The sequence below is a fragment of the Malaya genurostris genome, chromosome 2 (genome assembly GCF_030247185.1).
Source record: "Malaya genurostris strain Urasoe2022 chromosome 2, Malgen_1.1, whole genome shotgun sequence".
Lineage (NCBI taxonomy): Eukaryota > Metazoa > Arthropoda > Insecta > Diptera > Culicidae > Malaya > Malaya genurostris.
The window spans coordinates 324306477-324321128 of record NC_080571.1 but is presented as its reverse complement, the minus strand read 5'-3'; the positions used below and the strand labels follow the sequence as shown (position 1 = coordinate 324321128).

Here is a 14652-nt window from a genome sequence, read left to right as displayed (position 1 = left end):
ATTTCATGTTTGGATTTATATCCTTGAAATTGTACTTCGATTTGTCATAGTTTAGTCACTCTTTATAGCCAAACGCCACAGATTTTCATTATATCGATGAAAGAAAGAGAACTGAAATTCTTCTGATTCTCCCTGCAGACGTTTGTTTGATTTCGTCTTGTCATAGCAGAACGGGTGACGGTAACATTGATACTCTTTTTTTGAATGAGAGACGAAAATGCTTCGTCTCTCTTCGTTTGTTTTGTATGCGAATGAGACAGTAAAAAACGAATGTGAGGCTTTTGGATTGGACTCTTTCATTGAGAATGCGTGACAATTTGAAGCTCTGTTCACCAGACAATGAGCGAATTTTTCTTTTTTATCTGGCTAAACGTTAGTTAGAAATTTCTTAAGATTTTGTTTCTTTCTGCTTGTGTATGATTACTTACGTTAGCTTCACCCTTTTATATAAATGTGTAGCGACGCTAATACTCTCTTCTCCCGCAGTCAGTATTAGTGTTGAATAAAATTCAACATAACTCAAAGTAAGGTTTCACGATTATTGCTAGATATGGAACAGATTTTTGTCGAGGGCCACCGTATCTACGTGTACAGATGATTAAAGAAGTTGGTGTGTACTAGGAGAGAATTTTTTGTTGGGAAAGTGATGCGTATTAGGAAATTCGAAGTATAATTATAAGAAGAAACAATGGAGTGGCGCACCTTAGGTAGAACAAAAATTTCAGACGAACGGCAGTTTGCGATTTGATTAATAATTTGTAAAGCTCGAAACCTACATTCAATGAGCCAAATCAGACAACTGTAAGGCAGAAGCTGCCAAAAAAAAAGTCCTTCAAATACAGACAATGTGACACAAACTCGGCAGAAAGCTTAGGTTTGGCAAGCAATTTGTACCGTACATAGCAAAAGGAAAAATGAATGCGGATATGTACGTCAATCAATGCTTGGAAAAAAACTAAAAAACTACATGGGCCAGTCCTATGGGATCAATCACGTACCCAGAGGACCCTCCCGAAATCAAAAACATATATTATTTAGAATGTAGAATTTAGAAATTATTTAGAATGTCTCAGACATGTGTTATAGATATAACAAGACAGCAAACGTAATGAAATGTAATACAATATCAGTTCCAGTGGAAAAGTTTAAAGTGTATGTTAAACACAGCCGTAAAAGGCACACCGAGAATTAGGTACATAAGCAATCTTTAAAAACATTATTTTTTAATCTTTGGGCCCCTCCCGAAATGAAATCCTGGGTACGGGCCTGTATGGGATTATTCGAACTGTCGACGAAGGATTTCAAAACTATTGTCAAAATCACTGCTAAAATTTGTTTTGATTATTTAGGCAGCAGTTTTATGTATCCCATTTAAACTTGTTTGTATCTAGTCGAATTATTATTGTCTTCTATATAGCGGTTTGAAATCAAAACTCAGAAAAATAGAACCGTATAAATAGTATCTAGGTGTTAAATGATGAAAAAATCATCACTTTTGAAATTTTTTCAGAATTATCGTGCCACAAAATAAATTCAAATGTTTTGCATGACATCATTCGAACAACATTTTGTAATTTTCTAGTGAAAAATATTGAGAACTAAGTCGGTGAAGAGATATTTTTGAGAACGCTTTTTAAAAATCATTATTGCGGTGTCCACTGTATCTCAGCGCAGACTAATCAGAAGTGAACAAATCATCAAAGCGGCATAGATAGAGTAGAAGTTTTTCTAGACCCCAACATTTCTGTTTGATTTTTGTTATTTTTTTGAATTTTTGGTGGTTGTTCAAAGTAAAAACTACGATTTTCACAACAAAATCCGCCATTTTGTAGCTGTAAAACCTCCCCAAAGTAACAAACAACGAAAAGGAAAACGATGGGTTCTGGTTTTTTAAATGTAAAAAGTGTGGGTAAAATTTGAAAAAAATTGGTTCAGTAGTTTTTGAATGACGATGGACATGGATTTTTCCTTTTATAATTTGTTATAATAAAACATTTCAAGAATGTTTTGTCAAGCTTTTAAGTCGATCGAAACGGAAATCTTGGGCCTGTGTGCCGAGCTCTTACTTCTACGCAGTATGAGATAAGGAAAGATAAAGGCCCATAACTTGCTGAGTTTTGTTCCGATAAGCTTGAAAATTCTTAGAATGTTTTACTATGAGAAAATACAAAGAAATTAATAAATGATTTTCCAAAAGTGTTAGACCCTACCCGCCCCTAAAAGCCGGGGAAAAAAAAACGATGTAAAAAATCTTCAGCTTAAGGTTCTACCTACAGTGACAGGAAAACAGCTATTGTTGTAAAATGCTAAAGCAGCTTCCTCCTCTAACAAACATCAGTTTGTTCAGAAAAACGTTCTAAACAAACTGATATTTCTTTTTTGAATTTCCCCTCGAAGACTGCCAAGAAAACTGCTTTTGCAATTTGCAACAATGGCCAATTTACAATTGTACGATTGTAAATTGCCCCTTAAAGGGCTGAGGACAGTACCGTAAAGTGGTAGGTTTTTTTTTGCTATTTTCCCGTTTCAAATTAAATTTTCTTGGAAACGGTGCAGAATATAGAAAAACCCACCTGACAGTGTCTTCGAAATTTAGTTGAGAATATTCTATGAAATTTTCAGAATGATTCATTGAGTTTAGCGGTCGTGTTGTATTTTTTCTGACAGAAGAACTGCTGAAAATTGGAACGCTCAGAAATTCATACCTCTACTTGTTCATCGAATATCTCGGCTTTGAAGGCCTGTATCATAAATCTACCGTGACAAAGTCTAGATTATTTAGTTTAGATGCGATTAGTACATAAAAACATATATGTTATCGCGATAAAAATAAAGTCTTGTATTTTTCTGTGAAACAAGTCAGTTTCAATGCATTTTTTTTGCTTTGGTTTCCTGATAGCATTCTGAAAAAGGAGAGAGAAAAAAAATTGGCTCGACAAGGCTGCCAAACACACAAACATTCAATCTTTGTGAAAGTTGAATATTTTTTCATTGTTCATTGGAATCCATGTAATGTCCAACCCATACGATAGATTAATGTGATAAAACTTCTCATCAAAATAATAAAATGTATGCTGGCAACCCGGTACAGTTTGTTCATATACGAGAGAGTACAAGAGAAATACGATGCGCAAAGGGAATTGAGCGAGCTGTTTACTAAGTTGGCCATGGTACAAAGCGAAAAACAGTGATAACAGTGATTCATCACCATTGAACGATTTTGGAGTCTTGTCAAAAGGTATCTTTGTTAACAATCAGGTGATACAGATGATATGAAGGAAAAGATCAAAGGATCTTTGATAAGGATGTCTAAAATCGTTGCTAACCAGTTTATGCAGAACGTTATACCACTGACAGACATGTGATTTCTGTACAATGATTTCTATACAACGCTGTACGCGTACAACGATGAGGTGACAAACATGTTTTGCGCCCAGAAAGAATATACAGTGAAACGAAACAACTCAAAACTTTGCTTAATTTTCCAGCTCCGATGATCCGATAATTTTTGCGATTTGAAGTGTATTCCTAGTAACTGATTTATGAAAGATATAATCAATGCCTCTCTGAATTAAAACTAATTTTGTGTGTGAGTGTTCTTCGGATGACAATTTCACTCATATCAAATTTTAAGGTTTTAAGGTACATTTATGACACGTTTGTTCTGAGATACATGATTTTTACCTTCATTATTTAAATGTAATTAGCATTAGTCAAAATTTGATGTCCACAATTTTGATGTTCTACCGTAAAATCAAATAAAAATAGAAAATGGAGGAAATATGAAAGACTTTTAGGAACACTAGCACTATTTTTTATGCAACGAAGCTGATTTATACCGAAAAGGTGATAAATCACCAAATTTTGTTTGTAAATCATACCGACTTTTGCAAAATTCGCAAAAATTTTAAGTTGTTCAGTAATAATTCCTTTTTTACCAGCATATTCACAATTAAAATAAGAGCGCAATAACTTTTAACATTGAGCTTCAAAATAGTAAATAAATCTAAGATATTCTTATTATGTAACCAATAAAAACGGCATAGCACACATATATTCCAAAAATATTCAGTTTATTCATTACGAAATTTTCAAAAAAAGAATTATGTTTATCATAAAGCTGATTTTAAAACTTTCTTGAATTTAAAATAATTCCGAAATAGATTTGACATAGGTTTGATTCTTATAATGTTTCGGCCTCATTCAAGCTTCAAGAACCTGCATCTGTTTATATAGCAGAGTTAGCAGCAGTTCATTATAGTTTGAGTGTAATCGTCACATTATCTCCAAACCATTATTTTCTTTTCACAGATAGTCTGAGCGCAATTGAAGCCATTTGCTCAAAAGCTGCTGGCGAAAATGAACCGTTTTTCTTGGGCAAAATAAAACAGTGCCTGAACGACATATTGAATAATAATTATCAAATCACAATAGTTTGGGTCCCGGCTCATTGCTCCATTCCAGGCAATGAAAGAGCCGATAGTTTTGCCAAACGTGGTGCTATTGAAGGTGAAATTTATGAGCGACCGATTGCTTTCAACGAATTCTATAGCGCGACTCGCCAAATAACACTTGCCAGCTGGGACGGTGGATGCACTCAATTATTCCGAAAATATCGACAAAGGCATGGTTCAGGAGACTGGATGTTAGTAGGTATTTCATTCGTATGATGTCCAGACTCATGCCCAATCACTACACGTTAGACGCACATCTCCTTCGAATTGGGCTCTCCGAGACTAATCATTGTGCTTGCGGAGAAGGTTATCGGGATATTGATCATGTCGTTTGGACATGCGTGGAGTATCGTGATGTCAGATCTCAACTAATAAATTCTTTGCGTACCCAAGGTAGACTATCCAATGTCCCAGTTCGCGACATTCTTGCTTGTCGTGACCTTCCATACATGCAAATTCTTTATCATTTCATAAAGAAAATTGGAGTTTCAATGTAATAAAGGACCCTTTTAAGACTTAGTTCTGATTCCAGCAGCGTCCATGAGTTCAACCAAGAGCTAAATTAGAATAGAAATTATGTAATGATACAAACAAACTCGAAATACTTTATGAAATTATCAACAAAATGTCTGAAAATAACTGCTTATTTTATAATTTATAGAAGTTAATCGTTTGGTTCAAATAATATTTCCGAGTAGATTTCATAATTAATGGCGAATTACCTAAGATGATATTTAAGTAATAAGAGGAATATGTTTTAATAAATTTAAATCGTGTTGACTATTTTAGAATTATACTAGGATAAGAATTTAGTGATACTACGGCGAAGAAAAACTTATGTAAACTGCCTTAAGAAATAAACGTATTTATGAAAAAAAAAATAGGTTTGATCCTTCGTTTTACTCCATAACGCTTATGAAAAATGGTCTACTAGGCTGATATATAATCTTTCAATAGTTTTATTAGGATTTTGAGAAGTTTAAAGTTGTGACTCCACAATTGGTTTATTAATGTATTGGATATTTATCGTTTAATATTACCACATGTGCATTCAAAATATGAATCATTATGTTTTCTAAATCCATTTCAACAATAAATCTACTTGTTATTGAATAGAAAACAATAACTCAATAGTGCTGATTTTATGTACAAATATGAATATATTGTTTTCCTTATTTGTATTTAAAAACTTCACCAAATTTATAAAACGTTGATAAAGTGTATAAGTTTTATGCTGCTGGTTAGCATTTTACAGAGATTTTTTTTTCAAAATAAAACAAAGATTGTTTATTATTTGATACTCTGAAGAAGGAAATATTGTTTCGTGAGTTCACCATCGCTCGTCAATGGCGCTGGTAGCAGTAAACAGTGATGTGATTTTGCACAGTACAACGATAAATGACCGTAGTACGGAAATCACCGTTGTATCATGATGCTCGCGTTATACCACCGTGATTTAGGGTGACAGACATGTGATTTCCGGTGTACAGTGATTCCGATATCACAAGTCTGTCATAAGCATTAGTGTCGAAGCTCGAGAGTTTTGTAATAATGAAAAAGTTGTATATGAAAATATTTTATAAACTTGAGACGTGTGGTTCTCCCGTGTTTTCAACAAGCTGCAAGTGTGTCAATAATAGTAATTCCAGTTATTTCAATCCTAGTTTAAGTATGGCTAAAATAAATGCCATGAAAATTATAAACTGTCATATTCGCTTATTACACACCATTGTTAGAACGGATTTCATCAATGGTTCTACATTTGTTTCAGATATAACAAAATAGCCCACAGTCAGAATGGTCACCCGAACGGAAGCTCATCGGGGACAGCTGGTCCACACTTCGGCAGCCCCAATCCGAGTGTTATCTATTCGGGTAACCCCTACGGCGACCCGGGATACCTACAGATGGCACTGGGAGCGTACCTAGCACCATCTGCCAGCGGCTACAAGACAGTCGACCCGTACTTTCTCTCGCAGGGTAAGTTAATTGTTTTTCGTTGTCACCAAATTTGATTAGAAAAAAGTTTTTCACTTATACTACACTAACTGGGAAAACCATGTGTGGAAAATGTTTTGTGTTGATTCAATTACTATCGAAATTGATTTTTGGTCTTCGTTCCTTTTCGGTGCTCAGCGGGACTATTTGCCGGGTCTCCTTTGTTTCCTGGTGGTGGCTGTCCGGACATAGCGCTCGGACTGGGCATGGGTATGAGTGCTTTGCGACACTGCCGCAGACGGAAGGCTCGAACCGTTTTCAGCGACCCCCAGTTGACAGGACTGGAGAAAAGGTTCGAAGCTCAGAGGTAAGCACTTTCTGATAACGTGTTTGTAATTCTAATTGACGTGGCTATGAATATATAATTAGTTCTGCATTTTTGTATTGAAAATAAATACATGCATCATTTCGTTCGATAGGTACTTATCGACACCTGAACGAGTGGAATTGGCCTCAGCGCTGGGTCTCAGTGAGACCCAAGTGAAAACCTGGTTTCAGAATCGCCGGATGAAACACAAAAAGCAATTACGTCGACGGGAGGTCAGCAATACTGGTAAGTTGAAGACGAAACTCAATTAAGTCGAACATCTTAAAAGTTGAATTTACTTCCCCTTTTTACTATGGTGGTGAACGAACCTTTGCTGTAAAGTTTGTCTTGTCTTGTGATTCCAGTCGAATTCTGACGTAAGAAACTGTTGTTGGCTACCGTTCAATGAAATGTTAACTTTCAAGAATTTAATTATCTTGCTTTTATTTGCTTTCAAGAAAGTATTTTGATTCCAAAGATGAAAGCGAAACAGTACGAAATTTCCGGTGTCTGAGACATTTTTGGGTTATCACTAACAATTACGATCAGTGAAAGCACGCGAATAACACACTTGCCCTCACGACCCAACAGTAAACAGTCGGGTTTGAAACAGCAGGTCCAGTGTTCATGCTGTATTATGACGCAGAAGTCGCACAAGTGCCACTAAACAATTATGTCAACCGCGTCCAATGCAGTAAAAAATGTTTGTTTTGAGTAAGGATAAAAAGAGGCATGCACGAGGCAATGTATGTGGTGTTAAATACAGTGACGACGTTATTCAAAAATTTGCAATCGTGTAAGTCTCTCTTCTCGAAATATTTTACTTGACATTACCTTACGTCTTGTTGATGTGCCGACAATGACCTAAAATTTTTTTTATTATGTGAAGCTCTGGTATGGTACATGATAGGGTTTATGTGCCCGCTGTTCATGGCATGCTTTTCTATTACCATTCTTACATTATGGAAAGATGCCAAATCTAATCGAAATGCTGATCTTTGAACATAAATCAAGTAAACATAGATTTCTCACAGTACGGTGACACTAACAGCACCTCTAGTGACAAACGGGTGTACTTTTTTCCATTAGCTACTGTGGTTGTGTTAAATGCGCAGGCAACTTTTTGCATGCATTTTAGGAGCATTTACGCACCCATTCTCCACCAGACGGTGCTTTTGGTGTCACGGGTTTCTCAACTGCATTACTATTACACAGGGAAATCTATGTTTATTTGATTTATGCTTTGAACCAAAGGAACATATAGTTTGCCTCGTGAAATATATTTTTGTAAACTTTGACAGCTTCATGCATTTGAAAATCTCTACCACCTTTCCTCTTCCAATTTCCGTATGATGTATACTCTTGTCCAGGAAGTTATTTAAAATCTGTCTCGGTGTAAGCATTCCAGTCTTCCTGACTGTCGACAAATGCTTTTTCGAATACTTTAATTACATTTTATTCAACAATTTCGCCAACCTAACGTGCGACTAGTTCGGATTTTTTAAATGCGCGGGAAAAATTTTGACTCTTACTTCGATGCCATTTTTATAACTGAAACAAAAAAGTAGGGATGCTAGACACACACATATAGATTTAAAACGAGGAAATTACAGAATTTTTAAATGCACGAATTAATTATACTTATATGAGTCCGCCTTTAAAATTTTCATATATTTGCTTCTTTCAGTCGCGATTTGTTGAAAGCAACCAATAAAATCAATGCAGTAGAACCTATGCAACATTGAAATACTATAACGTGGGGTTAGATAGATATTTTTAGAACCCAGTGAAGATAATAAATCTATAGAAAAAGTTTAGTAATGTAGCATACGACAAAGTTTTGTTTGTTGCATTGGTCATTATAGCACAGCTATCTATGTTACCATTGATTTACATTAGAATGTATCCGAATTTTGTTAGTTTTCATTTTGCAAAAAGGTGCTGTCTTTGTTCAAAAATTGTGTTTAAGCTCTCAGTTCTGTCCAGCAATGATTAAGGAGCAATCGATTCCCAGATCAAGTTAATAAGAAGTCGCAGGAATAGTACCGTTTGTTCCAGGAATGCTGACGTTGTTCGGAGCCGGAAAAAAGCGATTTTTATTGACGAGAATAATTGATTTTCGTGAATATTAGTTTCGTTCACTGAGCGATTCACATGGGTACCTTGTATCCTGTCCGAAAACCTGGTTAAAAGTTATAGGCCAGAGAATTAATTTGGAAACTTTCATTTATTGCTAAAATTAGCTTACAATCCCGGTAAACGCATTTGCTGGTTTCAGTATATTAGTTCTTTACCGACTAGTTTAGCCGATTATTATCCTAACATTCCCCTTAAAGATGCGCTTTTTATTTTATTTTTTTCGGCGGAATCGTATGCATTTTAACTTAAAATTTAACAACCGTGATTCGTGTAGTCTGAGCCAGTGATAGGCGAACGCTCACGAGCCGTTCAATAGAACCGCGGCTCTCAAAAAGATCATTCATTGATCATGTTTTTGTATAGCTTTGCATTCACGGTAACGCGTCGTTCTTCCTCATTTTTAAAGAAATAAGAACCGATGATTCCACCAGCTCATAGACCGAACTAAAAAGTACATTTATCGGTTTTCTTGAACGGCGTGTGGATTATCTTTGCTCCAAATACGTCAATTATGGTTGTTGACGTATCCATTCAACCAAAAATTCGTCTCATGACTGAAGAGAATTTCGCGCTATAAACAGTTTTAATCGAATACTGATTTAAAAAATAAATTTTCATCATTTGGAAGCGTTGTTCTGAAGTTAACCCATTCATGATGATTTACCAAACAATACTGAGTAGAGATGTCACTCTTCACCGTCAAAACAACTTTCAGACAATAGAGTAATCCCTATTGAAAAAACAAACCTCTCTAAAACACCCGTTAGATTGCGTTGTTGTTCAAACGATGATATTTCCTAATGAAGCTGTCAAAATACATAGGAATATTTGTTATTTAGTGAATTTTTTTTTTGTGGTTGAAATTCGAATAATCGAAGAATATTCTATTGGAATAGGGAAAAAACATTGATTTACTCCAATTGGAATTTTTCAATACACCGTAAATTATTTCAATATCCCGTAAATAATTCAATATTTACTTTTCGCATAAGTAAATAGTGTTGTAAATAATGCATAGATAATTTTACAAGTGGATTTGTTCTCTCTCACGTTTTGGAAGATAAATTTGCAATCATCATCTCCGAACACGTACACCTCTAGTTGAGTAACACAACGTTAGATCGCCTATACCGCTCGTGTATTTCCGTGGCTCTCACACTCACTCTCTCGAACCGCTTCTCAACATTGACGTTCAATTGAACTGGTACTTACAAAAGTGCGTTCTCTTCAGAGCTACTCATTTGAATGAGCCGCATTGCCCATCACTACGTGTCAACAAACCACTACCGGTGAACAGTCGATGTGCAGGAATGGCGGACGGTTATAAAGGGTGATTTTTTAAGAGCTTGAGAACTTTTTTAAACAATAAAACGCATAAAATTTGCAAAATCTCATCGGTTCTTTATTTTAAACGTTAGATTGGTACATGACATTTACTTTTTGAAGATAATTTCATTTAAATGTTGACCGCGGCTGCGTCTTAGGTGGTCCATTCGGAAAGTCCAATTTTGGGCAACTTTTTCGAGCATTTCGGCCGGAATAGCCCGAATTTCTTCGGAAATGTTGTCTTCCAAAGCTGGAATAGTTACTGGCTTATTTCTGTAGACTTTAGACTTGACGTAGCCCCACAAAAAATAGTCTAAAGGCGTCAAATCGCATGATCTTGGTGGCCAACTTACCGGTCCATTTCTTGAGATGAATTGTTCTCCGAAGTTTTCCCTCAAAATGGCCATAGAATCGCGAGCTGTGTGGCATGTAGCGCCATCTTGTTGAAACCACATGTCAACCAAGTTCAGTTCTTCCATTTTTGGCAACAAAAAGTTTGTTAGCATCGAACGATAGCGATCGCCATTCACTGTAACGTTGCGTCCAACAGCATCTTTGAAAAAATACGGTCCAATGATTCCACCAGCGTACAAACCACACCAAACAGTGCATTTTTCGGGATGCATGGGCAGTTCTTGAACGGCTTCTGGTTGCTCTTCACTCCAAATGCGGCAATTTTGCTTATTTACGTAGCCATTCAACCAGAAATGAGCCTCATCGCTGAACAAAATTTGTCGATAAAAAAGCGGATTTTCCGAATGGACCACCTAAGACGCAGCCGCGGTCAACATTTAAATGAAATTATCTTCAAAAAGTAAATGTCATGTACCAATCTAACGTTTAAAATAAAGAACCGATGAGATTTTGCAAATTTTATGCGTTTTATTGTTTAAAAAAGTTCTCAAGCTCTTAAAAAATCACCCTTTATTTATTGATGAATCGAAGTTCAACACATTCGGGAGCGACGGGACACCCGTCAACCAACTGAAAAAAAAACGTTTAGATTCACGGCAATGCCAAAATACCGTGAAGCTGGGCCATTTAATCGAATTGATGAACCAATTCATCGAAACACTTTTAATGTTCAAAATATTAATAGATTATTCAGGGGTTAACCATTTTGTGTTAAGGGTACATAACCGGCACGTCAAATAAGACATTACATTTCGGGGTAAACTAATAAAGTGTTCTGCAAGTAGCAGAAGCATTTAGTCTACTTGGAGGTTTTTGTTGAACTGCTGGGTGACATAACAGTTCAACATAACATACAACATGTTATGCACTGACGAGTTGAAGGCGAAACATAAAGTGTGCATCATGAAAATGTTGTGCTATCTTGTGCTGAATAGAATAAGCCATGAAAATGGATATATCAACTAGATAACGACCTCAAGCACACGACCAAAGTGGTCACTGTGCTCTCTTCTTCACTCTTCTCTAACCACTTGTGTAGTTGTTTATTCGTTTTCATTAGTTTGTTTCGAAATGCGTGGACTTTCAGCAGAACAACGTCGGAAAATTGTGTACAAATGGTGCACAGAACGTGGACTGTCGCTGAGAAAGATAGCAAATATGGAAGGAGTAAGTGAAAAAGCCGTGCAAAATGCAATCAGGAAGTTCGGTGAGGATAAACCTAAAACGGATCGAAAAAAGGTCCTGCTAACCCTCAGTTGGATAAACGTATATTGAAGGCGTTCTAGCAAAAGTAGGAGGTTTCAGTTCGAGATGTGGCCAAAAAAGTGGGCATTTCGAAGTCAAATGTTCTTCGTGCTAAAGAACGTTTGAATCTTCGAACTTATAAGAAACAGAAACAACCAAAACGAAGTCCGAAACAAGAAGCATCGATCAGGCCGAGGGTTCGAAAGCTGTAAAATACGATTCTTGCTGGAAATTTGAACTGCATAATCATGGACGACGAGACCTACGTGAAACTCGATTACAAATTCTTGCCGGGACCACAATAATCTACGGTGCGAGAAGGGCAAGTATTAAACCAGTCCGAGACATCGATTGAAGTCGAAAAATTTGGTAAGAAAGCTATGGTCTGGCAAGCAATTTGTAGCTGCTGTAATATTTCGAAACCCTTCATCACCACTGCTTCAATGAACAGCGAAATCTACATCAAGAAATGTTTACAAAAACGACTTCTATCCATGATTCGAAGCCACAAGGATCCTGTTGTCTTCTGGCCAGATCTTGCTTCTTGCCACTACTCGAAATCAACGGTAGAATGGTATACTACCAAAAATGTCACTTTCGTCCCAAAAGACATGAATTCACCAAACTGCCCACAACTTCGACCAATAGAGGAATTTTGAGCATTAACGAAGGCATATCTTAGGCAGCCGAAACCATTCAACAGTTCGAAAAAGATTGGAAAAAAGTGTCAAAACTTGTCGCCAAGAAGTCTGTACGGAATTTAATGATGAACGTTCGCAAGAAGGTGCGCCAGCTAGTCTCCAATGGCAAAGTAGCAAATGTTGAGAATAATATTCTGTTGTTGTCTAATATTATCAGCATATCGAATAAAATTTGAATATCTAACATATATGAATTATTTACAGCGAAATCAAAGTGCGTCCATACTTTCTGGGACAGTCTTTATAATAGGGACTGCTGCGAATACTTGAGGCTTGTAATCGTAACACATGGGCTTAAAAATCCCTGGGCTAACACACACACACACACACACACACACACACACACACACACACACACACACACACACACACACACACACACACACACACACACACACACACACACAAACATACACACACAGAGAGAGAGAGAGAGAGAGAGAGAGCGAGTGAGAGAGAGAGAGAGAGAGAGAGAGAGAGAGAGAGAGAGAGAGAGAGAGAGAGAGAGAGAGAGAGAGAGAGAGAGAGAGAGAGAGAGAGAGAGAGAGAGAGAGAGAGAGAGAGAGAGAGAGAGAGAGAGAGAGAGAGAGAGAGATGGCGCTAGTTTAATTGCAGTCACATTTTTTTCAGTTAATACTAACTTTTAAGAGACACCTGTCTAATTTAAATATATTATTTTCATTAGTTTGTGAGTTATTGTGCTAAGAGTGGCGCTACTTTTGCTATTTTCAGAACAATGGATCTAAAACAATTTCGTGTTTTAATTTTACACTGCTTCTTCATGGGAAAAAATATCGTTCAGGCGAAACAATTGATGGAAAAGTGTTGTGGAGACTCCGCTCCATCAGAAACAACAATAAAACGTTGGTTTGCTGACTTTAAATATGGTCGTAGAGACACCGATGATGCAGAAAGCAGTGGACGTCCAAATGAGACGGTAACACCAGAAAACATTAAAAAAAATTCACAAAAATCTAAAAATGAAGTTGCGTGAGTTAGCTGACATCGTAAAGATATCAAAAGAACGTGTTGGTTTTATTTTGCATGAGCATTTGACTATGAGAAAGCTCTGTTCAAAGTGGGTGCCGTGTTTGCTCACTGTTGACCAAAAACGAGAACGTGTTGATGATTCTGAGCAGCAGTGTTTGGCCATGTTTAAACGTAACAAACCGGAAATTTGTGACAATGGATGAAACATGGATTCATCACTTCTCTCCGGAATCAAAACGATCGTCATCTAAGTGAACAGCAACTGGTGAGCCTCGTCCAAAGCGTCTGTAAGCACAACAATCGGCTGGAAAGTTTATGGCCTCAGTATTTTGGGATGTGCGTGGTGTAATATTTATCGAAGAGAAAGGAAATACCATTAACAGTGAATATTATATAGCGTTATCGGTGCGTTTGAAGGCTGACATTGCAAAGAAACAACCGTATATGGCAAAGCAAAAAATGGTGTCACAAGTCAATCGAAACAATGGCAAAACTACATGAATTGAACTTCAAATTGTTCCCGCATCCACCGTATTCGCCAGGATTGACTCCCAGCGACTACTGGCTGTTCGCGGACCTGAAAAAAAATGCTGGCCGGTAAGCAATTTCGCACGAATGAAGAGGTTATCGCTAAAGCTGAGGCTATTTTGGGCCAAAAAGTGGTATTGAAATGTTAGAGCGACGCTGGAATGATTGCGTTGCTCTTGATGGAGATTACGTTGATGAATAAAGTAAATTTTGAACCAAAAAATCTCTTTGTTAGGCCCAGGACTTTTCAGCTCGTTAAAAGTGTTCTCAATTCTTTATTTTTATAACCTTTTCAAAGATTGTGAAAACGTGCAAATTAAACTGTATTTATAATACCAGCGAGCGGTTTAAAATATGCTTTTAATATACCTACTTGTTTTGGGAACAATGGAAAGCGGTAAATGTTTGAAGCAAATTCCTGTTCACACATTCTTGCAGGAGAACTGATGTTGTTTAGCAATTCGTGAACTGATTACCCATTTCTGCAGAGTAAACCTTATAAAAGTTGTCAACACTATATTATACAACTACCAAAAGGGAAAAAACACTG

General features: G+C 36.7%; 1 protein-coding gene across 1 annotated transcript in view; it reads left to right on the top strand.

The window, feature by feature from the left end:
• Positions 1-14652, top strand: part of LOC131431378 (brain-specific homeobox protein) — a 28849-nt gene that overhangs the window by 12973 nt on the left and 1224 nt on the right. Inside the window, exons 2-4 of the mRNA XM_058597058.1 lie at positions 6226-6434; positions 6591-6759; positions 6872-7005. Coding sequence (XP_058453041.1) covers positions 6226-6434; positions 6591-6759; positions 6872-7005 — 512 coding nt within the window. The remainder of the gene's footprint in view (positions 1-6225; positions 6435-6590; positions 6760-6871; positions 7006-14652) is intronic.